This window comes from Anarrhichthys ocellatus, unplaced genomic scaffold (assembly GCF_004355925.1).
Source record: "Anarrhichthys ocellatus isolate YVR2014 unplaced genomic scaffold, GSC_Weel_1.0 scaffold7, whole genome shotgun sequence".
NCBI lineage: Eukaryota > Metazoa > Chordata > Actinopteri > Perciformes > Anarhichadidae > Anarrhichthys > Anarrhichthys ocellatus.
The window spans coordinates 3,614,838-3,640,701 of record NW_022280037.1 but is presented as its reverse complement, the minus strand read 5'-3'; the positions used below and the strand labels follow the sequence as shown (position 1 = coordinate 3,640,701).

Below are 25,864 nucleotides of genomic sequence, written 5' to 3'. Positions count from 1 at the left end.
ATACATACATATATATATATATATATATATACATACATACATACATACATACATATATACATACATACATACATATACATACACAGTCTATTCATTCTGTACTTGGGAAATTCAACATTCACAAAATGTAGTAGAAATGGGTGAGGGTTGACTAGCAGTGACGTGCCCTGCCGGTGGCGTAAGATGCAGACACGGTCCCCCTCAGACACTGGGTGCAGTTCATGATGATGACACCAGAGTCGGTGGCCTTCTTCAGCTCCTCCAACAGGTCAGGTCGGTTATCGGGGGCATTTCCACTGCCGTAGGTCTCCAGGACTACACCCTCCATGGGCGGCTGCAGGAAAGCCCTCACCTGGACACAGATATACCAAGGATTCACATTACAAACGCCCGGGATTCATGGCAAACTGGACCGGCTTCTCTCAGCTGCGCATAATCAAATTGCGGAATTAGTATTCCGTGTTATTTTTCCTGCAGCCCCTCTCACTCTAATGCATGAGACCATTCACTCTCCTAAAAGCCCATCTGGTGCCGTCTATGCAACCAGTATCTCAGTTGGCTGGCACCGGGAGGCCCTATACCACATCATTAGCCATGGCGTATGACTAGAATGGCAGATGACTGAAATGACAGGAAGGAGAGCAATTAATCTGAAGGTGTTAGCAAGCATAAAGTCACTTGGCAAGACCAAAGCAGTAACCATAAAACGTAAGAAGAAGGCGACATTAAAAGTGCCAAGTTCGGTCGGTATTTTTCTGATGCGATAAGCAGTTTGACTAAAGAAGTTTTGACGCAGATTACCAATGAAGCTCTCGTGCAGCAGAGACAGTGGGCACACAAGAGCCTGGTGCATAATCAAAACAGCGCCTCGTAAAAGGCAGTTAAAGGCTGTAAGAAAGTCTTGATAGCCGAGCTGGGCAGTGTGAGCAGATTGAGACAGTAAAGCCAGTCTCCCGGCAGCCTCTGCAGGGGGATGTTACAGTATCTACGCCAGTCCTCCCTCTTTACAGGGTGATTGGTCATGGCCCATAACTCCCTCTCATCTTTCTCTGGGCTGAGCTTTGATGGCAGTTTACATGACCGGGAAGGTAACGGAAGGCGGGTAATAGCGCAATTAAATTAAAGTTAACTATATTTTATTGCAGTTAGACAAAACAGTAGTTTTTGAACAGCCGGTTACCTTGGACATCTTTTTAATTACATTTTAATACACTGTGAAGGAAAACTTGAAATTGGCACCAAGCTGGTAAAATGATTAATTTACCTTTCATTTACCCATCATCATTTCACTAAATACATTTTGTGAGGATTTGATTTTTCTGTAATTATCCATAAATAATGAAAAGACATCAGGTGAAATAAAGTGAATTTTAGTACTATGCAAATACTTATATTCAAAGCAGGTAATGAGTGATCTGTTATGTTCTGTTATGAGAAACATCAACCGAAGACCAAGGACAACGAGTCAACACCTCTGGACATTAGGGGGCTGTGACAGAGACAAAGTGAACACCTCTGGTCCGGTTCAGGCGCTGAGCGACTTACAGTAGCAGCAGTGATTCCTGGGAACAGCCTGAGCAGGCCCACGTTCCTATTCAGCTCGGTGCTGACTTGAAACTTTGCCGTGGTGTTTGCCCTCCACACTGTATCCCAGTTGACTAAAAGACAAGACGGAGGGAAAAAAAAAAAAAAAAAAAAAAAAAAAAAGATTAAAAGTGGAGAAACGCAACGTTTATTTTCCCCATGAAGACAGACCCATGACGCCACCGGCTCACTTGTAATGTCCACTTCAGCGACGGCCAGAGGAGCCAAGTTAGGAGAGGAGAACGCATTGAAACTCCCAGCATCCACCTTGGTCACACGGTTCCCTCTGTAGAGTTTGTTGTAGAAGTACAAGCACACCTGAATAGAGATAAAGACATACATTTACTGCACACCATTTGCTCCTCTACGAAGACAAAAAAAATCCTTTCAACGCTGCAGGACTTAACATATGCATGAAAACCTGTGCGCACCCGACTCCAGATGGAACGGTTTTCTAGAAACTCATTGCAAAATGCTTTTCACAAAAAACATACTAGTCTGTTTAAGTACAACCCTCAATGCAGCAAAATTAAATTCAACGGACACAGTTTTTTTACTGCATTTGGGTTGTGGATACGTGGTTTTGGCTCAGCAGGTCGACCACTAATCAGAAGATTGGCAGTTTGATGTCCGCATGTCAAAGTGTCCTGGGTAACATACTGAACCCTAAATCGCTCCCAAAGGCTGAGCCATGTGTGTGTTTGAGCATTAGTTTAGATCCTGATGGGCAGGTTGCACCTTGCGTGGCAGCCCATATGAATGTGTGAAAACACTTTTCAGTGTTCTTCCTGTTCTAGTATATGTTGTTCGGTATTGCGAAACACTCGAGAGTATTCTCACCGGACAAGTCGTTTAGGAGAGCTTTTGTTATCTCTTGCATGCCAGTAGTGACACCGTTCTCTGCAGATCTCACCGTATTTCTCAACTTATTAACAAATATACAGGGTTATAATATTAAAAGGTTTTTTATTTTCATTCTGCAGTTCATTTAAAACTCATTTAGCATTTATTAAACCCCACATATGAAATCTAAGTCACTATTGGTGATCATCTAGAGTCTTTTATTCTCTCCGTTTCTTTCACAAATAAGGCAATAGTTCATGTTTTCCCTGTGAGGCTGCCAAATGTCTCTAATAATCAAATACAGTAGCCGAGTCTCATTTATGTCCCATCTCCCTTTCCTCACCTCGGGAATGACAAACTGGCCTGCGATCAGCAGCGCCCCCAGCAGGTTGTCTCTGCCATCATTCCTCATCTCATAGATGGGCACCTGAAGACAGAATGGGCCTTGTCTTCAGAGGGCAGAGAATATTTAAAATGCCGCCGACACATTTTGTTCTTTTTGTCTGTTGGGCCCTTTGTAGACAGCAGCTTACCTGTGATCCGGTGAGAATGATCGGTTTGCCCAAATGTTCACACATGAAGGACAGGGCAGAGGCTGTGTAAGCCATAGTGTCTGTGCCATGGAGGATCACAAAACCGTCATAGTTTTCGTAGTTTTTCTGGAGAAGAGAAAAAAAACCAAAAAAAAAAAAAACACATATTGTGGATTGTTTTAGATGGCAGCGTAAAGACAATTATCTTTTTTTCTACAATAATATATCGTATATTTTATGAGCAATATGAATATTATAGGATGGATTGATGCCTCGCGTTTTAAAAGCATAAATCATTAGGTGTTGTATTTGAAATGGAGGCAATCAGAAACCTAACAATGAAATGGATCCAGCAGCAAGTACCTCAATGTCCTTTCCAATTCTACCCCAGTCATCTGTGGTCATATTGGAGGAGTCCAGCAAAGGGTTGTAGTCTATAACAGTGTAGACTATCCTCTGATTGTCTTTACTCAGCCTGCAAGAGAGAGGTTCTGTCATTATATACACAAGTTCAAACGGGACCAACTGCCCAAAATAAATCAGTGGTTTTAGTCTTTGCAGGCAAAAACGTTCACTCCAAAATACATCAAGGACACACGGTTAAACACGTTATTATTATTATCTTCACTGTGACAAATGATCATTAGTCTTCATCATGCGCGTTAAACAGAGTTGGATTAAGTTCAGGTTAAAATTGAGAAGTGAGTTTAAAGGAGGGTAGGGGAATGCTAAAAACCAAGCTGACTTTATGAAGCGAGGCAAAGTCTATTTAGCCGGGCCTTCTGTCTCAGCAGCAGGGTGCCAAAACCTGTTTCAGACACACACAGAGGATTCTGAAAGTGTAAAAGGGAGGGGCATGTCTGCATACTGTTAAAGAGAGCAGCACTTTACTGTTTCGCCATTTCCCCTTTCCACAGCAAAGACTTAATGTTCTGTGGAGCTTAACCGCTGTGTATGGTAAACACAGGCAACGCTGAGGGACATTATTGTCTTGAGGGTTATTCGGTGAGCCATTTCAGGTTAGGGGGCGAAAGTCCATGTTTCTCTTTTCCTTCCAGTTACCAGGGAAGGAGCCTCTCGTGTATACATAATTCATGCTGCCTCTATGTGGATTTTAACTCGGGCGTCTCATGGCTCCACCTGCGACACTCCACATTAGGCAGCGTGACTGGCTGAAGAGCCATGGAAAGATTTTCATTTTAATCTCCCTTTTAAAGAAACAGGGTGGGACACCCCCCCCGACATTACCATAAGGCAGCCTTCTAACATGAAGACAGGAGATGAATGGACCAGCGGGAGGACGAGCCCCAGTTCACCCTACCGGGGGTCCTACAGGACACTCTTCTAATTAGCCTTAAGTCCACACAGGACCCTGGAACATATGTTGTTGGTAATCTTGAAGCCAAAGTGCCACAAGAAAACACTATTCAAATCACCAATTATTCATCTATCTGGCAGTGGACCCTAAGGTGTAGCAACGCTACACATTAGCATAGCCGTGCTGAGATGCCTCATAGCTTAAGAATAATGAATGCCTGTGTGTTTCTGTGCGTGTGCATGATTGGGGACTTAAAAACTCGAAGAGGAGTGTTGGAGGTTGGGGGGGGGGGGGCAAACAGTCTTGTGGCGTTGCCTCTCAACATCACATGAATAAAGCTTTTCAACAAATCAATAAACTAATTCCCTCCTTCAACATAGACTGGAACCACGTACTATCAACAGGATTAGACTTGCATATGAGCCTGCATATATTAACACAATGCCAACTCAAGGATGGGCAAATATTAAAAAGTGAATCATGCTCTCACCCCCAAACAATTAGTTAGCAAAGGTTTTTAATATTATTCAAAGTTAACTGATTGCTAACATTTTAAGACATTTACCGAGCAGCCAATGCACAAACAGGAAGCTCTTGTGTGGTAGCTCAAGGTGTGGGAGCAGTGCGAGGTTGAAGTCCTCTAAAATAATTCTTATAAGCTCCACAAACAGTCTACCACCGCCTGATGTATCTTATCTCTACCGCACATCCTGCTGCCGCTCAGTCGGTTTTCACAGTGGCAGTCAACATGAAGGAGGTATGGAAATGAGTGAGTAAGGGTACGATTCTGGTGGAGGCGCCCCCACTATCGCTGACATTTAAGACCATTAAGAGGCTGTTGATCGCTGAGGGGGACCTGTCACAAGGGGCTCCACAGCACATGCACCAGAGATCAAGACAACCTGGATTAAACAAACAGCAATGGAGTAGATTAGCTTTGCTTTTCCTAGTATGCCAACAGCAGCTTTTCACAAATAAACCCTCCAGGAAACATCAGGCTATCTCAGCTGGGATACTTTAAGGCAGCTGGCGTGTTGATGACAGAGGTGATATTAGCAAGCGAAGAGAAAGAGACACAAAAATACTTCAGGCAATACACAGCTCCGTGCTCATGTGTCCTTCCTGGTATTTAGGGCCACGTCGGCATGCATTTCCTGTCAGGCAAGCACACCCAAACATTTGGTCTCAAGGACTGCAGAGACATCCAACCACTCTCAAGCACAAACAATGCTACCAGTGCTACAGCACCCATGAAATAGATGGTCAGAATGGGGCGTTGGCTTCCTGTTAAAGCAACAAAAGCAGTTTAGAGTCATTAAAAGCATTGAGGACAGTGATTCGTTTCCATGTAGTCTGTAATCTTCAGTGGTTTGCAAGTACTGTAGAAACAATATGATTTAGGACAGGCTCAGCTCTCCAGGCCAATAACTTTACATGAGATAAAGTGTAACATTCTTTCGAACTAAGAAGAAAAAAATATTGTGATAAGCTTCCTTAGGTATTTAGATGGTGAAAACCCCACATAACAATATGTGAATATTATATACATTATATAAAACGCCTTGGAGTAGATGATACAACATCCTGTGTGAAGAGCAGAACATGTATTTTTGTACGTTTTCTAAATAAAGTTATATGTTCTGACTGAGTGGGGAAGAATTCTGGGTTCACTTACGGCAGGACCAGGCTGTTCTCCGATCCATAGTACTGATACAGGCAGGTCTGCTGGGCATACAACTCATCGTGGAGGATGGGCAGCTTGCGCAGGCCCTTCACAAAAGAATTGGCTTTTGGGGCAAGCACTGTGGGTCACAAAAATATTTAAAAAGGGGGTTATTGTAATATTTCTTAGCGTGCTCTCTGTTAATCAGTAACAGTTTAGGAGAAAAGCACAAGAGGCATTACAATCAGCTCAACACCAAACATCAGTCTCATACTGAACCCTAGTGGTAATTGTAAGAAGTATCATTGTTGCACGGGCTTAAAAATCCCCTCCAACGATGATTCTTACATACAATGAGTTAGTAGTTTTTAGGCCACTAAATTAGTCACAATAAAAAAGAACTGTGAATACAGTGAGCACAGCACCACTGCAGCTGACAGCCACATGAGCATAAGTCATCATACTGTCGGGAATCAAGACAGGATGACTTGATCAGAGTGACAGTAAAGGGGAAGTCACCCGGCAAACACGACCTTAAAGCAGAGCTTTGCATTGTGGGAGGCGGGCCTTAGTAAACACTTAGTTTATTGTCAAACTAGCAGATTGAATGGCAACATCTAGACATTGGTGATCCCAGAGTCTTTAAACTTACCAGATGTGAGAGACACATGAGGTGTGTGCATATACATTATGGACCTGCATAGCCACAGACAAAAGTGTGACTCATCTCCAGGCCATTTCATTTTAAGATTAAATTACAAGCCTAACAATCACAATACAATGTTATTATATAGCATTGTCAAAACAACAAACACCTTTAAGAGGTGAGTAAATACTACAGAGTCCATGTCCATGGAGTGTACAGGAAGTGAAACACTGATGGATGGCCTTGGATTTTAGGCTACTCACAGCAGCCTCACTACCCGCTCCAGAACTTGCCCAATCCCTTAAATCAACATCTAGTTGTTCATTGAGAGAATATGTGATCCCACCACAGTTACATCAAGAGGGGCAGCTTGTAAAGTTGTTGTCTTTAGCTTGACCTCCCCGATAGATTCACAATGTGCATGTACTGTTCATCGCTAAAATAATATTCAGTGTTACATTTGGATTTAGGAGTCAAGTTTACGGATGTAAACCAACGTAGTTTCCACTTAGCATAAGTTGTTTGCAGGACTATTTTGGGAGCGCTCGCATGTTGTCACGCAGCTGCTCAATTTAACTCGTGCTCGCAGTAAAATGAGAACATGCAGCGAAGCTGCTACCGGCACGCGATCTGCTGTGCTAACGAGCTGCCACGCTGCAGGGCACCGGACAGAAAAACAATCCATTACGTTCCGATGACCGTATACCATTATCATGAAGCGTCATCCCGATGGTCCCTCCGGTGTTTATAACCAGGACTCGCGCCTCGACGGCGGAGGGGGAAGTCGCCGGCTCCACGGACTCACTCGAGTTCGACAACCTTCTCCTCCTGCGTGAATGCAGCTGGATATTTCTCTGGTGAGAGACGGCATCGGTCACTTCTGTCAGATCCAGCGTAGGCTGCGATAAAGCCCGCGCGAGGGATGTCAGGTTGTTGAAGCTGGAGTCCGCCATGACGGCTTAAGAGTGAGCGCCGGGTACTGGCCCTTTAAACACGCTGGTTGCAACTGTTCCAACACCAACAACGAGGTCCTTCAGGAGCTGCAGGCAGGCTGAAACATGGCACCGATCCTGCGGCCTAGTAAAGCAGATTAATCGTTATCATGTGATTAAACAGTGGGCGACACCAGGGTTTTAATGATATTTACATATCACTGTAGCCCACAGTACATGTCTCTTCCTCCCCCAGGACCCTTATCCGTAGTTGTGACCTTGAAGTGCTGATGGACAGTGTCCACTCTGACGTCAGAGATGTGGGTGAGACGTCAAGAGCAACACACTTGATGGACAGTTGCAGCAAACCTCCTCCACACTACTGTATGCGGGTCAGCATTACAATGAAACGGCCGTATATATTTTTAGAAATTGTTTTGAATAATATGTAATACTCAAGAGTTCTGTAAGTGAATGCAGCAGCTAAAATACTTGAATAAAGTAGTGTAACCTCACTACCTATGACATCTTGCTTTGTATCAGGGATGTAACTAGACAGTGCAGACAGAGCGGTTGCACTGGGGCCCGAGGGCAGGGTGGATACATTACTCATGATTCCTAGGCTGTCTGATGACGTGCCTGCAATGACCACAAACCCTACATTAAAAACTCAGATCCTTTCTCGCCATGACCCATTTGGTGTGTGTGTGTTCATTGTATAATTAATTCAGACTGCCACCTTTGCAATATGCCTGTTTAAAGGAGCAGCGTGTAGGATGTTGTGGCATCTATTGGTAAGGTTGCAGATTGCATCTAACTGAATAACCCTCTGCTCACCCTTCCCTTTCCAAGCATGTCGGAGAACTATAGTGGCCTTCAGGCAAGGTAAAAACACGAAAGGCTCATTGTTTGGTATTCCCGGCCTGGGCCACTGTAAAAACGTGGCCGTGTAGAATAGATGACCCGCTCTCTATGTAGATATAAATGGCTCATTATAAGGTAACTAAAAACTCAAGGACTCTTAGTTTCAGGTCATTTTACACTATTGCAGACATAATTTTATTACATTTCTGCCAATAATTCCCCTAAATCCTATACACCGAGAACAGAATCATTAGAAAAATAGGAACCGTTTTCTATATGATCCCTTGAAGAAACAAATGCATCTTTGTCCCGTAATCAGGTTTTCCTTTCTTGTGTTTTTGTAAAATAGACTGTAGCAATAACAAAATGAATGTTTGCTCTATACTATGATGCTCTTAAATTAAATGAATAACTTCATATTTTCTTTCATATTTTTTGTTTAAAGGGATGTACACAATAATGTATCCAATAATCATAATCCTTCTTAATTGGGACATGCTGCATAATGAGTACTTTTACTTTTGGTACATTGAGTACATTTTAATGCTAATATTTTTGTACTTCTACTTGTGTAAAATGTTGAATGCAGGAACAGAGTATTTCTACAATGTGATAATCACTTTAACTTCAATAAAATAATGTATATTTTATATGTAAATGTTATTATCCATTTAACTTCAGTGTATGTCTCCCAGTTCCCCACACTTGAGATACTGACATAGAATAAAATGTACCAATACAGTACCAGCTGAATGTTTATTAATTATATGAATATTTATTAAGGGATACTGTGGCTAAGTGGAGAGGGCCGACCTTCAATCAGAGGATCGGTGGTTCGATCCCCGGCTCTGCTAGTCACATGTTGATGTGTCCTTGAGCAAGACACTTAACGCCAAAATGTCTCCCGTAGCTGTGCCTACGGTGTAGAAATGTGATAGAATCTGAATTGTAAGTCGCTTTGGATAAAAGCGTCTGCTAAATGACTGTAATGTAATGTAATGGATAAGATAATAGAGACTTTATTGTCATCCCTCAGTGCAGTACAATAGGAACAGAATTGTGTTTCTTCTGGTCTTCAGTGCAAATCAAAAGAATGAATGATGCAACATTCAATGGGAGTGAAGGAAACGTTCAGACTGCACCCACAGTGCAACTTACAAAACAGGTACAAACATGTGCAATATACAGGGCAATGCAAGACAGTGTTGTGAAGATATGAAAAAGTCTAAATATAAATGGGAGTATAAAAATAAGTGTTAAGTCAGTCAGTCGCAGTTTGTGGGTGTCTGAGTAAGGTGCAAGAAATCAGACAGGCTATAGTGACCTCACACTGAGTTCCAATGTTTGGATTGGATTAGAATAATGTTTTCTCATTATATTATTATATTGTTTTGCCAGGGTACTAAGAGTATTACAATATTATTTAATATTATATTATACCAGTTAAATAGATGATTGATATGTAAAAATGATTCTATATTTTGTTAAAATTAAAGTCATCGTTATACCCACGAGCAATATGGTTAGGATTGGTTAAACAGATTAGACAATTTAAATGCTGAATACAGATGCTCAAACATCCCCAGTTTGTTTCTATTTATCTCTGCATACTCATGTGGCTTCGTCTATCTGTTCACTGTCTATGCAAAAGAACATTTTAAAAACAGTTGAAATACATATAGAGATGATCAAACAGTTAATGAATACATTTGGCATTTAGTAGTAAACTTTACCAATAAAACCCCCAGTGGGGCACTGTGGAGGAATGGTTGGGCATGGTTTAATTTGAGTTTAACAAAACTTGAGCAGCTTGACAACCCCTCGCCACTACAGAGGATTGTCAAAACAGACAAAACAAAATGCACAAAATAATTTGTTCATGGGACTGAGTGAATTTATAAAGCCTTGTAATTGCCACAAGGGGGTGGTGTTACCCTTTACATTGCATAGAGATCCACTCTAATCAGACGACAACATTAGATATTAAAACATTACCAATACCATATTCAATTTTATTATGTAAACAAAATATTTTCATATTTAATGTGTTTACTTCAAAGAAACATAAAAGAAGGCAGCAGGGTCGTTAACGGGCAAAGTTGCTATAAAAAATAAACCATAACGTTACATGTACGTTAACTAATAACTAGATACATGGTGTACATATAAATAACGTTTCATTTTATTTCATGTAAGTTTGGGTATTTTATTGTTTAATGCTAGAAATCGTGGGTTCACTAGACAGCGCGTACGAGGCAGCAGCCGCTGAATGAGCTGAATGAAGTCGACGGGAGGAAGTGGCAGTTAATGCAGCTCCACACCTTTCCGGTGTAGCAGCACTGCGACCAGCTCGACTTACAGGAGAAAGACGAGAGCTGGGTGTATTTATCGAGACAGGAGGGGGAGATAGGAGGTAAATTGATCATATTTTAATGTTTAACTCAAGGAGATGTGAGTCAAACATTTTGTGACTGTCTCGTGTATTTTGTATCCAGATATTATCAGTTTGCGATAGCTAAGTACCGTTATCTTGTTAGCCTTAGGCTAGCTTGCTAGGCAACAAGCTAACAGTTAGCTAATGATAGCTTGCTAGCCCTCTTTAGCAGCCATGAGCGATAGCTTGCTAATTTGGCATGTCTGACCCGCCTCCTAAATGTCTTTTTTTTCAGGGGGATAAGAAGTGGAGTTGCATGAGTGGATACACGTGTTGCTGAGTCACCGAGGATTTCTTTCGAAGACGCCGGCAGCAGGGTGAAGTTACCCGGCGCTACGCTTTATGGACTAGCCGCTGAAAGCTGCTTTTCTCCTCCGGTAGCGGTGAAGAGAACAAGGGCGCACCCGATGTGGAGGACCGGACACCAGAAGGAACTCACAAATACCGCGGCCTTTTCGGGGCCTTATCTACACACGTCTTCTGCTCTCGGCACATTTTAATCGCCACAGCCTGTCTTTGACACATAGCTTTATGTTGATTTGGGCAACAAAATGAACGTCCAGCAACAGCTGCTGCCAAGTTCTTAGTGTAACCGTGCCATGTTGTGCGTAGGGCCCGCAAACACTGTGATACTTTGAACATAAATGTCCCACAACTTCACTGGAGGCACATACTTTAAAGTAAAAAGCCATTAAGTACTGTTCAGTTAGGTGTGCATTTTTGACTTTTTTTCACCACATATGCACTTCACTGAGTCATGTTTTCAGAAGTAAGCCCATAAACTGAAGCTATAACAAAGTGAATCATCATCGGCACAGTTAACAGACTTTTTCTCGTTAGGATCGAAGTATTTATGCACAAGAGTTCAAAATGGGTAAAGTGCTGTCTAAAATCTTCGGCAACAAGGAGATGAGAATATTAATGCTCGGACTTGATGCTGCGGGAAAGACAACAATCCTTTACAAACTGAAACTCGGACAGTCTGTCACCACGATCCCCACAGTCGGCTTCAATGTGGAGACCGTCACCTACAAAAACGTCAAGTTCAACGTCTGGGACGTTGGGGGGCAAGATAAGATTCGCCCTCTGTGGCGACACTACTACACGGGCACCCAGGGGTTAATTTTCGTGGTGGATTGCGCGGACAGGGATCGCATCGACGAGGCGAGGCAGGAACTCCACCGCATCATTAATGACCGGGAGATGAGGGACGCCATCATCTTGATATTCGCCAATAAGCAAGACCTTCCGGACGCCATGAAGCCACACGAAATCCAAGAGAAGCTCGGGTTGACCCGCATCAGAGATAGGAATTGGTACGTTCAGCCCTCATGTGCGACCACAGGTGATGGACTGTATGAGGGCTTGACATGGCTAACCTCGAATTACAAATCTTAATGATTGAGTGCTGACTGTTTTAGGTCAAAACTATAATACCGTTGCAAGTAACAAATAACTTCTCAAAATGAATATGGTTAAGAAGAAGAAGTTGATTATCTCCCATTTATTTTTAATACTACGTTTACCCCACGACTAATTTATCTTTAACTGGGTTTGCTGGCTTAAAGTTTGCTTGTACTCTGTAGCAGGCCTATATCACATTCATCATCTTGGGGTTTGCTCGATGAATATTGAATAAATTGGTCCTAATGTTAAAGCCAGAGAGATCACCGCCTTTGCCTATTCTTTGCCCTGTTTGTATGATTATTTTTTTCTTTCTAATGAAGCTGAAGCGTTTGTCTTCATTCTTGGACTAAAACTTTTATTCAAGGTTCTTCAGTCTCTGTTGCATTGAACTCTGATCTTTTTTTTTTCCTGTCTTTCTGAGGTGAGATCTTTAATGTCACGGTATACTTGATGGACTTTGACATCTGTTTGAACACAGTACTGTGATGAAAAGTATTTCTTAATGGTATTGACTGCTGCAAGGGAAAAATAAAGCAGAAATAAATCACCATTGCTTACATTTCATTGACATCAGAGGAAGAAAACTACTTGAGACATGTTTCGATACCCCTCCCAATCCCCCTCGGTGGGCTTTATAGTTTACTGATTGACCTTCCGTGTCACGTCTTGATACCTAATTGTGCTCGATATTCAACAAATGGGCCTCCAGTAACTCTTAAACATGCTTGTTGGGATGCATTTTTGATTTTGGGTGACATGTTGTAAGTTGACTCAATCTTTCCAAAGGAATGTCATTCAGCTCCGAGCTCTCTAAATCTGATTCCACAGTTGATTAGTCTCAGTATCGGGACATTATATGATAGCCTATATCTGTAGCATGAGTACGAAAGTACAGTAACCCTACATCAGAGTCCATCTGTTGTGCAGTCAGAGGGAGCTGTGTACTGGTGAAATGTTGAAGACACCCTGTGGTGCAGCTCTTACTCTTATTTTGACTGGGGGGGGGGGAAACCATGTACAGAACAATGTCATTGTAATGTCTTATTAAAAAAGTGATTTTAAATCTATTTCTGTTTGTTTGTTTTTTCAAGGATTAAAGGCAGTTGGAGTAACTAGGCCTGTGAGTGATCTGCCAAAAGTTATATTCATTTAAGCTATTTGTAAGTAGTTTAACATATGAACAGCGGTATAAAAAAAAAAACTGGGAAAGTTTCAAGAATGCTCCTAGTTAAAAGTAGAGGTCTGTATTGTTAAAATTCTCTTGTGTTTTAGTGCTAGTGGGCAGATTCTTCATAAAGGGTTTATGTCCACCCTCAATAAGTGGTTGGCCTCAGTTCCCTTGCCAGTAAATGAGCGGGGAAATGTACAAAACAGGAAGTCCAACTGCTGGTGTTTCTGGAGCAACAACAGAGCCACGTCATAGTTTGCAGTGGAGATATACAGCTGAATTGTGAATTATTTTTCAATGTTGCGTGTTGGTTGTGAGGCACAGTTGAGTTGATGCTGAGCTGTCAGCTGTAACTTCCTGAGTTTGCTATATTAGTTGGGACTGGCATCAAAAAGCGAGTCTCGGTTGTTTTGATTTAGCGGGAATGTTGTGTGTTCTAGTTGACTAATGCAGAGCTGGTGTTGAGAAATGTAAATAGGATAAACGCTTGAGTTATGAGTTACATGAACAGATGCCGGTTGCTAATGAGACCATTTATGCACCTTTTTAAACATGGGAGCCACTCACAACCATGTGTTGCACTCTTTCCACATAATCAGGAGCATAATCTGTGTTTTTATATAATCTCTCAAAAGTGAGTGTAATCTCTGTCCGATCTTTAGTGTTTCCAATATGTTGGGAAGATGAGTGTCTGTATTACTCCCCTTTTCTACTCTGCTAAAATGCTGACATTTCATTCCTGCTACTGCTGAATAATCATTTCAGTTTAGGTATTTTTGTAAAAAGTTCCTTTAAAAGTTCTAATGTTTAGTAGTAATTCTGACATAGTGAAAGAATGTTTTAGTTTCCATTAAAGCTGATTAACAAGTGTGTTTGCACTCCTGACAAAGACAGGATTAATGGTGACAAATGGTCTGACTACTGTGTTTAGGGCTACAGAAGATTAGTCAGTAATATTCCACAGATTTTTAGGATTCTTCCACTCGGCATACTGCAGGGCACTGTTTCCAGTGTTTTACACCTCCACATAAAAACTGGCACTATGTAAGCTGCTCAAAAAGCACAGAGTCTGCATTTTTTTTTTAGCTTTGCATTTACAATAATAGGTGTCAGTTTGACACTGTATCCTACAAATGTTTGCATCTACGAGCTACTGGCTGTATAATCATGGCGGCGGATTCCCTGTGTGGAGAATCTGGTGCTCAGCAAGTTGCTGTAAGAGGCCTCAGGATGTTTGCTTTAGCACCATAGAGGTTTCCGTCACACAGGTCAGGTGACAAAGACAGATTTAATGCTGAGATGTTCCGCACAACCCACACAACTCTTGCAACCGTGATTTAAAATGCTCCCCATCAGAAAAAAAATCGAAATGATCCAGGAAGTCCAGGAACTATGCAAGCTTCCAAGGGTATTTGTAAATACTAGCCTTCTATAAGGTCTTGGTCAAGGGCCTCCATTAGATGCTGATGGCAGTTTAATTGGGCTGTAATGGCCGCTTTGGTTCCCACCACTTCATTACAACCATATGATCCTCACAGCTTTATTGGTAACACTGGGGCCCCCAGGGCAAGGACAGAAACTGTAAGCAATGCTTTATGACCTCTCCTCTGTAAAGATGAGACCTCCTGGCCCTTATGTCGACTCCCTCTGTGCTGGGCTGGAATGCCATACACTTTCTGAGAGGAAAGGTCACAGAGGAAAGCTCAGTAATAGCTGTTTGGTATAATAGGCGTCATTCCTCTTGCTTAATGAAGTCTTAGACTGGTGTTGAATATAATTGTGTTCCCTGCAGCACAGCGACGTGTTCATTTAGCATCTCACCAATGCAAAAGCATTATTTCAGAATCCTAACTCACTGGTGGCATAATTCAAAAAGTAAAAAGGTAAGGGACTTAAATACCTCTACAAGAAGGTACAGTATATGACAGATTTGTCTCGGGCGGCCACAACGCCTGTTTGTTAGGGAAGTTCCTATGACAGCGACCTGATGAGATCTCTGCCAGTGTGGCTTGGTGCTTTTGGTATCGTCACATACGAGGATGACTGTGCTACAAGTTTCCTGTAAGTTCCTCTATTCTACATAGAAAGAGGAAGAGTGGAGAGAAGTTGAAAGAGACCCCACTCTCTGTGAGCAGAGTTCTGCAATATTGGAACACACCTTTTTTTCTTCTTCTCCCTTTGACGCAATGACATCTGTCATTGCGTCAACTTGACAAAGATTTAAAACAGCTCAGGAATAACTATGGTGACTGGTGTTACAGCTGCACGTCTGATATGCCTCCAAACCCAGCCTGAATTATGCTTGTGGTTTTCAGGGGTGTGGTTTGTCTTCCTCACTGTCTTCACTTCCTCATTACACCAGCTGCAGTGTAGCATTTGCGCAGGTAGGACTCATGTAATACTCCTTTATGACTGAAGTCATCGTGGCTTAACATCGGCCTACAGTTCAACAGCCACACCCAGCTGGATGAATAACTGTAGGATTTGAGATGCCTGCAGTCACATGTATTCTTGTGCACATTGGCCAACAACGTTACTAAAGCGGTTTATTTATCTGCCAAATGGTAGGAGGGAACACCTACTCTAAGCCACAGCTCACACAGCTTGGTTCAGTGGCTGCTTATCCTCAAGGACAGTTATAAAAAAAAAAACTCTCCCTCCGTCTGCTGGTTAAGTTCTCTGCACCTTCAGTAGCCTCTTTGAGTGAGCTGTTAAATAATGAGCTCACGCAGAGCTCAGTGTAAAACAAGTCCGGAAGTGGCTGAAAGTTGTTTCAGGTTTCCTGCTGTGGTTAGCGCTCTTGAATGCCACGCTGCAATGCAAACCCCTCACGCAGACGCACTCTTAGCTGTTTGTATTGTAGGTGTGGTTTGAGTTGGTTTTGATTGCAGGTGTGTGGGTGCAGGTTTTTACTCAGAAACAATCTAAAAAAAGTGTTATGGTTTGATTAGGGGCTATGCTGTGGTGTGGGCCAGCTAAATAAGGTTGAAAATGTGAGGCTGTGAAGTCCAAGGTGCACTCTGGGCACTGGTCCTAAATACATTCCATTCATATCTGCAATGGAAGGTTACTTGCTGTGGTGAAATGAAAAACTCAGAGAAGCATACAATTATTATTAAGTGCTGGTAAGTACTCAAACAAGCATTAACTACATCATTTAAGCCACTAACCGTACAGTTTTGTTTGTAGAGTCTCACTGGCCTCTAATCATATTGTTTTTTCCACTTTAAAAACCATCCAATCTCAGTTCCATTACATTTTTTTATGCCTCGGGGCATCTGTTTATATTCCATTATGTGAAAACTCTGAAAGTTGTCCACTTGGTTCCTCTTGAGAATTCCAGGATGTTTGACACAGCTGTTTGAGTGTGAACCAGTGTGTCTCTGGACTCATGTGCTGTGTTTTCCCAGCTGTAACACACAGAGAGTAAAGAGGATCATAGCTGAGGGTTAACCATCTTGCCTTCAGATGTAAGCAGAAAGCAGTGCTATGTATATGAAAAGGGGGGGGGGGGGGTCAGCATTATGGATGGTGCTGCGAGGAATGGAAATCTAAGTGCATCTGTTTCTGAAGCAAGATGAAATCAATTGGATGTTTTTTGAGATTCTTCACCACACAGTATGCAGAGCATGAACTGACCTTTGCCATGTGGCATCTGTAATTTGGATTTACACAACCACCTCAGCACGCACCGAAACACTTTAATACCAAAGTATACAGTAACATAGAGAAGAGTCACGATCCACCAGCCACAATGTATTCACGCACAGCCCCTACACACTGACTGACACAAACACAATCACTGTTAATTACTGAGGAGACAGTGTTTAGAGTGACACTACCTCTGGATTAGACAACAGTTTGGGCTTGGGAAGAAATCTCAGTTCTAAGGCTAGTCAGGTGCTACTACTCACACACACAGTGCAGAATCAGACTACTGAGAGGTAATGACTTTGGAAAAGGTGACACACATACACACACACAGAGAGAGGGAGAGAGAGAGAGATGCTGCACCCACCATTCTGCAGTTCTTCGCTTGGTGCTGGGCTGCCACACATTCTAATGATGACAAATACATCATTGCACTAGAATGCAGTAGGGACAGCAGTCACAGGCAGTCAAGTCTCCGCAAAACCTGTGGTAGTTCAAGCAAGGAATCAATACACCATTCCAGTTTTACTGATACCACGCTAGAGCCACACTGAACCATCACTAATATTATACGCAGCGTTTATTATGACCTAACACTGCATACAGAGACTAATAGGAGTTATACAGCTTTGTGTTCAGCTCTTTTAATTTTGATATGGACAATCACTGGTGTGTCGTAGTGCTAATATGCCTGTATTTACAGTAATGGAGGAAGGGGGCAAGTGTGCACCATATTCTCACAGTACTGGATTTGTGTCCCCTCTCAACTGCAGCACAGCTGTCTTAACAGCACCCCCGCCCTCCTCTTGTTCCCCTGCGGGGGGGGGGGGGTGACTGATCACATGCTCTATTTTGGAATGGAGCTCTGGCCTGTTGTCTCTTTGTGTATAGCCTAAAGTGAAGCATTACCTGAAGCATAAAGAGAAAAAGATGATCTGTGTGTGGAGGTGGAGGGTTAGACACCTTTACATGATCAGAGGAGTCACACATTTATGCAGCCGTCTTCTATTTTTAATCAGCCCAGTTTGATGTCTATTCTCGAGCCACTCCCTAATAGCTAGCGAGAAAATGAGTCTTCCTTTCTGGAACAGCGTTTCTTGGCTCCAGGCAGCGTGATGATGGTGACACAAAGGATCTTCTGTGTCACTCGGCTGTGATGCAGCAAAGTGGTGCACACCACACAGGCTGCACGGAGTCAGACTCTCCTCCACCCATCTGGTTTGGAGGGGAGCTGCACTGCTCCCTCATGTTTTCTTGTTTTAAAAGAACCAAAGGGGGGGAATACATGCGCATTATGGAGTCCGTGCAGATGTTTTTCCCTATGTTGTGTGTGCAGAAAGTGCAGACTGGCCTGGTGTTGAATTGTACATGAATCTCAGGTGAACGAATAGCACACTGAAAAACAAAACAGCCACGACGAATTTCATCACCATGCCATGATCAATAAATGGCCTATATGTTAAAGCCCTCTGTGTGGCCTATTTATGAGGACATGAACTGTGTTGTTCTTACTGCAGGTTTTCAACACAGGTAAGAGCTATTTCTACTAATAGCACCATCTGTTGGCAGAAAATACCCCCATTCTGTCTTGGTGCATGCTGCATGTACGCCACATGTTCAGTAATGACTCTTTACGGTCACTGGAATCTACTGGTACGCGTATAGGATAACAGATTAACAATTAACCGCTGCTTCACTGTGGGCTGTCCTCATTTACTCCGAACCTCCCCGATTCCCCTGTAGTGCCAGCCTAATTAGCCAACCACAAGAAGACTATAACTACATTATATAAATGATTTTGGGTTAACAGAGACTGGAAAATAGATTGTAAATGATTCGACTGACAGAGATATGGGTGGACGTGGACAGGAGGATGAAATGTTGACACGCGGAGCTCGCCTCCCGTCTAATCTCCCAATAACCCCTCTGGGTCCCGTCCTCGCCACACTGGGGGGACATGGACTTAATACCAGCTGTGAGTCAATTTAATTAGCTGAACATATCCTGGTCACAGCCAAAGGAGACCTCAATAGTAGGCTGACTCAGATTGTAGCAGTCCAGCTGGCCCAGGCAGAAGTGAGAGTTCAGAGATGGGCCACAGGGAGAGATTATTGTAAATGATCCGATGTAATCATTCTAGTAACTGTAACAATGAAAGAAAAAAACATGAATGTCACTATTTCTCTTGTGATAGGCCATATCATCAACCAAGATCCAGGGGTCAGATTGTTAAATTGTGATATTCAACCACACCTCTGTCTTTCTCCGTCATAGGCTACATTTAAACATTCACGATCAGTTGGAATAATGAACCGAATAGTTTGAACAGGAAGAGTTCTACTGGTTCAAGTAGCAAACAGTTCATGTTGCATTTAAACGATGATTTGGCATTAATTATGAAGAGCTGCTTGTTTCTGTTAAAATTAAAAATCAAATCATTAATTTCAGACGCAGTACGCCATCACAGATGTGCCTGCCGTGGCCTACAGTAGAAGCACATTTCAGGCAAGGTTAGCTTTGCACTCCAGGATCCATATAGAGAAAAAAATGAGGATGAGCACGAGGAGCATACTGATGCATAATCAAACTTTGCTCCATACTGCATTGTTCTATAAAATGATTTGATGATTTTAATGAGACGTTCAGTGTTGACTCGACCCATGTCAACATCAACATAGCATTTTTATTTGGTCTGAGCGTTGGAGGCCACCCCGCTCATTACGCTACAGCTCCACTGTGTAAACAGAGAGCAGCATGAAAGGCTGCGAGGGGCCCCTGCATGCCTGTGGGAGGACGGGCGTACTTCATGGTTTATGTTTGAAAAAGAGCCATAATCTTCCAGCTAATCTGGGGCTTGTGGTGGAATTCCCCATGCACTGAGGGCTAGGAGCTAGCATACACAATGTTGGCCTCAGTTTTTAAAAAGCATGGGTAAACTACATAAACATAAACTATGGATTGATAAATTTAGTCATGATTTATTTTCTCACCCCTCTCAATGTGATAAATTCTAATAGTGTAACAATGTCTTTGCAACTTAAATTAGAATGAAGTTATTAGATAACCAGTTTGGCTTAATACTCTAATTGCAGGTTGTTGTTTTTTGCACAGACTAAACATTTACACACCTCTGAATACTTTTTTTGGATTTAAGCAACCATTGCCCCCTAGTGCTCAAAATGGGCAATGTCTGAATTGACATACCTATTTCACAATTAGAAGAAATCCTTTAAGTTACAGTGAAAACCACTCTTACAGCAAGATGGCCGTCAGTAGCTGCTCATCTCTCGGGGAAGGTCAACAATTTTAATCTTACATGTGACTGAGTATTATCCAAATGTAATGACCTGCAACAATGTTTATTTAGTCATGCACAGCAGAAATGCTCAAGAGCAAAAGCACCGTAAGTCTCGTGTTTGCAGTTTACTGAGCTGTAAACTCTGGGCTTTCACTGTGTTTTGAATGAAACCGTTTTAAAAAGATCACAGACATTTGCAAGACTGATCCTCAACCTCAAACATACAAATGAACACCAAAAGAACATGGTTCAGTCCCTTCCTGGTCTATTTGCGAACCCCTCTCGCTTAAACACATTTGACTAAAGATAAGCCTTTGCTGTCATGTCTGTGCTTGCACATGTCTGCCATCTACCTTCACAGCCCTACAATTACACAGACCAATGAAACTGATATTATATAAACTTGGTTTAATAGTGTATGAAAACAATACATTTTACAATGTTTTTTTTAATTTGCCATTTTGTTTTACTCAAATCACTGTACCAGCACAGTCATATATATAAGAGCCAGGAGTGCAAAAATGAAGATACATCGATTAGGGGCACATCAGACTTTTCTCCGGATGAGCAGGATGTGGATGTCTGGACTACTAAACTCTGGGTCTTGCTTGTCTGAAGGGATCTCCTCACAGTCGAAGTTTTCTTGCAGCAACTAAAAGATAACAAAAAAAAAACATACTGAGGGATGATGCCATATATCTCATCTTCTTAATATGTATTTACTTATTTATTAGTATTAACAAATGGAACACACAGTTGGGCTCTCACCTCAAAAAACTGCCTTTCCACTTTTGGGTTGACACCCTCTGTGCGCTGCTCATAGCAGCAAATAATGCAGGTCTCTGGTCCAGAGAGCAGCTTCAAGCTCTCCACCAGTGGAACAATGGACTGTGTGGAAATAAATGATCAGAGATTACAAAGAGAAATGCAGTGTACACGCATGTTTTATTCAGATTTACAATGATGGTGATGCAGTGCAAAGTTGCAAAGGGTCAAGTTTAGATTAAAGTAGAAAACTCTTGTAAGTTACCTGCTCATAATAGATGCAATCTGCCATAAGGACATAATGTGGGGGAGGCCAGAAGTCAGACACATCTTCACCCCTATAAAAATAAATCAAACCGTTTGCAATCTGTTGAAACAGTGGCTTGGATATAGAAATGTAATCCAAAAAAACAAAACATAAGTACAAACCATTTCAGTACCTTGGCAGTTACTGATCCACTACTGATGAGTGCCTGGTTTTCCTGGATGTTCACTCTGAGCAGGGTCTGCAAGTCCTCCAGGTCCGTCACAGTAACTGCAGCTCTATGGGATTTAGCACAAAGCAATGAAAACTGCCCTTTGGCTTTCTGTGCGTTGGTAGTTTTAATATTCTCATTAAGGTTTTAATCAAAAATAAAAGGATGTCATGGCTGTCGTTCACTCAGCTAGCAAGCTAGTATTAACTGTATGTATATCGATGCTTTAAGGTCAGAGTAACACGTAAACACACAAACTAAGCGGTCATCTCACCCCAGTGTTGCTGCCATCAGACCAACAACTCCTGTCCCAGCTCCTAACTCCACTACCCTCTTGCCCGCCCAGACGTTCACTCCAGAGGACGGGTCATAAAATTGTTTCGTCTCTAAATATTTGGCCAGAACGATGGCCGCATCCCACACGACACAGCCAACGTCTCCTAAGTAGCACTGCTTCACCTTCAGGGTACACCCGTTGTTTCTCTCAATTTCTCTCACAAAATAATCCCCCTCATCTGCGTCCGCCGCCATGTTGGCCGCGGCAGGAACGGGTAGAGGACTTCCGGTTTGATCTTTCCAGAATAAAAGAGTAAACCCTTCATATCAGGGCAAGTGCACCGAATGAACAGACGTTACACAAAAGGCAGACAACTTATTTTTTTGCACAAGAACAAATTATTAGCAAAATGTTAGTATTCATTCTGTAAAATACTGTCTGTGGTAGTCATTATTCTAATAAAAGTAATGGAGGCCCTTCAGCAGCACTGTCAACTGTTTTGAGATATAAAGTGATACAGCTCTTTTTCTAATGTAATATATATCTAATATATTTAATAAATCTAAAATAGACAACATAAGTTATGTCCTATATGCAGTCTATGGGTATGTCAGGCCTCCACCACAAGGCACAGACAAATATTTTCAGACTATAAGGTCAAGATCTTGACCTCAAACACGTGATGCATATTGCTTTGGAAAGCTAATTTGTCAAAACACCCCTCAGGCTATGTATTATCATTGTATGTATGTATGTGTACTTCTAGCTGCTTCCTCTTTCCTTCTTCCTCTTCACTCGTTTTAGTTCCTCTTCTTGTCAAGTCATGCTTTGCTTAACCTTTTGGATAGCTGTTACCTTTGTTACCCAGCCTATTTTATGACGTTATGGTCTAGTGGCAACTCATGATGATCACATCTTTGTATAGGGTATTTCTGTGTAACATTGAATTGTGTAAAGTGATATGGTTTTGTTCCTGGTTTGACGGTTGCTTTAAAATCTATACTCCAATTCATACATCCCCAAAAGTAACTAAATCAATCATCCAAATGAAAAACTATCCAAATGATAAGTCATACAAACCATACTATAATCAATTTCACTGCGTATACTGTTCTCATCGTGACCATTTCCATTTCACTGTGTGCCTCCTATTGGCAATCTACAATTAAGGTGCTTTCATTTCATTTTCAGTTTCAGATGTAACTTGAAAATGTCAATCAAAATCTGTGTTATTTCAGAAAGTTCCCAAGACCTGGTAAAACTAAATAAATAAATACAATAAAAAAGACTATCATGTGACTATTAATATGAGATCTCTGAGCTCTTCTTTTTATAATGTGTATAAACTCGTTATCCATGAAAAGAGCCCATAGACACCGTAGTCTACTCTGAATATCACAACAATTGTTTCTTCTTAATATCTTTCGTTTTCTTTTTTACTGTATTATGTTTGATCTCCTATATTAGGTCAATTAAACTGAGTTATTGTGGATTTGAGGTGCACACTGCATTCCTGTGTGTAGCCAATCAATCAATCATTTAAAATATAGGCTAAATAACTATGTCAGTAATGTCAATCAATCAATCTGTCAATCGTCTTGGTTTTAAAATGTCACGTGACTGATTTGCGCAGACGCTAGTTTACAGGATCCGACATGATCGCGCGCGTAGCTAGCAGAGGCGGGTTTGTTAGCTAACAGTTAAAGCTAACTGTGAGACTTCTTTGCGTTCCACATAAGGCGTCCGTGTTTTTCGCAAATTAGGGTTTAGTTGACTGCAGCTTTTTTTTTGTTACTAGCATTCTCAAATGTATTTATTAGTTTGGTAATATACCGCTCTGCCTTTACGAGGTTCTAAAATGTTTCGTAGCAGCACAGAGGAGGTCGGTGACACCTCGGAATGTGGACAGACATGGGGGGTGTCCCTAACGGACAGAAGCAGACTAAATGAAACTACCTCGTATGATCCCGGATCAGCTTCCTCCGGTTCATCCCACCAAAGTTTAGATGAAGGCAGTACGAGCTCCAGCCACGGTCCATCACTCCCCCGAGCGGCCTCAGGTGAGTTTAGTTTAAGCTAACACTTAGCATCTTTTACTGTCACAACAGTAGCATACAAAATGAGATTAGAGACATTATAATAATAACAATGGGGCCCACATTTGTAATACTTAAAACCTTGTCTCTGGGCTCGGCAGTAATAATATGACACAGGCCCTCTCCTCATGTTTTGTCTTGACATAGGTCAGTTGCATCAAAGCTTCCTGTTAGGCAGGATCAATTCATCTCTCCTTGCATCTACCTCGGACAGCTCCTCCCTCTGCAGCCGTGGAGGAACACCAAAACTCAGGAGGACACCAGGGTTTGCTGGGGCCACACTCGCACAGCTAGCACGCACCCCATTGACCGATCACACCGGTACTTCAGCCCTACATCATGTTTGAACATGTCAACATGGCTGAAGCTGTGTTTCTAATTCTGATTCCTGTGTTTTTGCAGCAACAAGCAGCTCCTCTGCAACAGCAACCTCCGGTGCCTCTGTGATCGTGGCAGTGGTTGAAGGGCGCGGTTTGGCTCGGGGAGAGATTGGCATGGCCAGTCTCAATTTGAAATGTCCAGAGCTTATACTCTCGCAGTTTGCAGACACTGGGACGTATGCCAAGGTAACCAATCCGTGGTCAAAATCTACAGTACAACCTACAGGCTTGATTGGCTTGTTAATCATGGCTATCATCAGCAGAGACTATGAAATATAGGCAACTCCTGTCTCATTCATTATTTTACTCTTCTGAAGGTCATAACCAAGATTCACATCTTGTTGCCACTGGAAATACTTATGCCAGACACAGCCAGTGAGAAGGGGAAAGGGACGAAGCTGTTCAACCTCATCACAGAGAACTTCCCGGTACCAATACAGTATAGGAGTCATAAGCAAAACACACAATTCAGTGAAACAAATGCATACTTTCAAAGAAGAAGGTGGCTCACTCATTCACTCACTCACTCCTGGTTGGCACTACTGTGAACTGTGTATGGTGCATCCCACCTATTGACATGTGTTTTTGTTCAATGTTAATGTGTGGTAATGTTTACATATTTTTATTGTCAGGGAGTAGCTTTCACTGCTATCCAAAGGAAGTATTTTAATGAGAGGAAAGGACTGGAGTACATCCAGCAGCTGTGTGCTCCAGAATTTGGCACTGTCCTCATGGAAGTGCAAGCCAAGTACGCCACTGAGTACAATAATGTATAAAAATAGAAATACTGCAACACAAATCTTTTGTTACAAATGATCATGATTTTTTTGTTCCAGGTATTATTGCCTAGCAGCAGCCGCTGCTTTGCTGAAATATTTAGAATTCATCCAGAACTCCGTCTATGCTGGCAAGTCTCTCAAAGTGAACTTTAAAGGGAGTGAACAGACTGCAATGATTGACTCTACATCTGCCGCCAACTTGGAGTTGGTTGTCAATAACAGAGACCACAGGTAAGAGGGCAAGAGCATGACATGTGTAGTGCTTGTATAATCATGTACAGTGAGTGTTCAGTCTGTCTCTACAGGAGCGAGCATACTCTTTTAGGGGTGCTTAACCACACCAAAACATCTGGTGGTGCGAGACGGTTGCGCTCCAATATTCTGGAGCCTCTTGTTGATGTGGACACCATCAACATTCGCTTGGACACCATACAAGAGCTGCTGCGGGATGAGGAGCTCTTCTTCGGCCTGAAGAATGGTCAGGATTTAATCATACGTTAAATGTAAAGTGCATGCTGGAGATGGGAGCATAACACAGTATTTGACTATGTGCTCTTTTTGCACTCCTTAGCCATAGCTCACTTCCTTGACATTGACCAGCTGCTCTCTGTTCTTGTCCAAATCCCTAAGCAGGAAACGGTACGTACAGTACTTTCAGTACTCACAGTTGCATAAGATGATTTCATTGCAGTGGAATGTCTTTTGTGTGTGTGTGTGTGTGTGTGTGTGTGTGTGTGTGTGTGTGTGTGT

The 25,864-nt window shown here is 42.1% G+C and overlaps 4 protein-coding genes across 5 annotated transcripts in view; 2 read left to right on the top strand and 2 right to left on the bottom strand.

Moving 5' to 3' along the window:
* Nucleotides 1-90: 90 nt before the first annotated feature.
* Nucleotides 91-7,812, bottom strand: aspg (asparaginase homolog (S. cerevisiae)). 2 transcript variants are annotated; one of them, XM_031847946.1, is made up of 9 exons: nucleotides 7,294-7,812; nucleotides 5,954-6,080; nucleotides 5,527-5,562; nucleotides 3,324-3,435; nucleotides 2,961-3,086; nucleotides 2,771-2,854; nucleotides 1,776-1,902; nucleotides 1,546-1,658; nucleotides 91-352 (listed from the first exon to the last, which is right to left on the bottom strand). In XM_031847946.1, the coding sequence occupies exons 1-9, from the start codon at nucleotides 7,538-7,540 to the stop codon at nucleotides 152-154; spliced, it is 1,173 nt and encodes a 390-aa protein (XP_031703806.1). In that variant the 5' UTR covers nucleotides 7,541-7,812; the 3' UTR covers nucleotides 91-151. The 2 variants fall into 2 exon arrangements, with proteins under 2 accessions (XP_031703806.1, XP_031703807.1); XM_031847947.1 differs by lacking the exon at nucleotides 5,527-5,562 and having other exon boundaries at nucleotides 7,294-7,809.
* A 2,869-nt stretch (nucleotides 7,813-10,681) lies between these two features.
* Nucleotides 10,682-13,291, top strand: arf6b (ADP-ribosylation factor 6b). Its single transcript, XM_031848147.1, has 2 exons — nucleotides 10,682-10,796; nucleotides 11,053-13,291. The coding sequence occupies exon 2, from the start codon at nucleotides 11,688-11,690 to the stop codon at nucleotides 12,213-12,215; it is 528 nt and encodes a 175-aa protein (XP_031704007.1). The 5' UTR covers nucleotides 10,682-10,796; nucleotides 11,053-11,687; the 3' UTR covers nucleotides 12,216-13,291.
* Nucleotides 13,292-20,021: 6,730 nt separating this feature from the next.
* Nucleotides 20,022-22,119, bottom strand: vcpkmt (valosin containing protein lysine (K) methyltransferase). Its single transcript, XM_031847849.1, has 5 exons — nucleotides 21,857-22,119; nucleotides 21,536-21,649; nucleotides 21,372-21,444; nucleotides 21,110-21,229; nucleotides 20,022-20,993 (listed from the first exon to the last, which is right to left on the bottom strand). Exons 1-5 carry the CDS (start codon nucleotides 22,111-22,113, stop codon nucleotides 20,889-20,891), a joined length of 669 nt encoding a protein of 222 aa, XP_031703709.1. The 5' UTR covers nucleotides 22,114-22,119; the 3' UTR covers nucleotides 20,022-20,888.
* Nucleotides 22,120-23,545: 1,426 nt separating this feature from the next.
* msh4 (mutS homolog 4) overlaps nucleotides 23,546-25,864 on the top strand; it is a 6,172-nt gene continuing 3,853 nt past the window's right edge. The window contains exons 1-8 of the mRNA XM_031847844.1: nucleotides 23,546-23,919; nucleotides 24,103-24,276; nucleotides 24,358-24,521; nucleotides 24,653-24,763; nucleotides 24,968-25,083; nucleotides 25,172-25,345; nucleotides 25,420-25,592; nucleotides 25,686-25,753. Coding sequence (XP_031703704.1) covers nucleotides 23,718-23,919; nucleotides 24,103-24,276; nucleotides 24,358-24,521; nucleotides 24,653-24,763; nucleotides 24,968-25,083; nucleotides 25,172-25,345; nucleotides 25,420-25,592; nucleotides 25,686-25,753 — 1,182 coding nt within the window. The 5' untranslated portion in view covers nucleotides 23,546-23,717. The remainder of the gene's footprint in view (nucleotides 23,920-24,102; nucleotides 24,277-24,357; nucleotides 24,522-24,652; nucleotides 24,764-24,967; nucleotides 25,084-25,171; nucleotides 25,346-25,419; nucleotides 25,593-25,685; nucleotides 25,754-25,864) is intronic.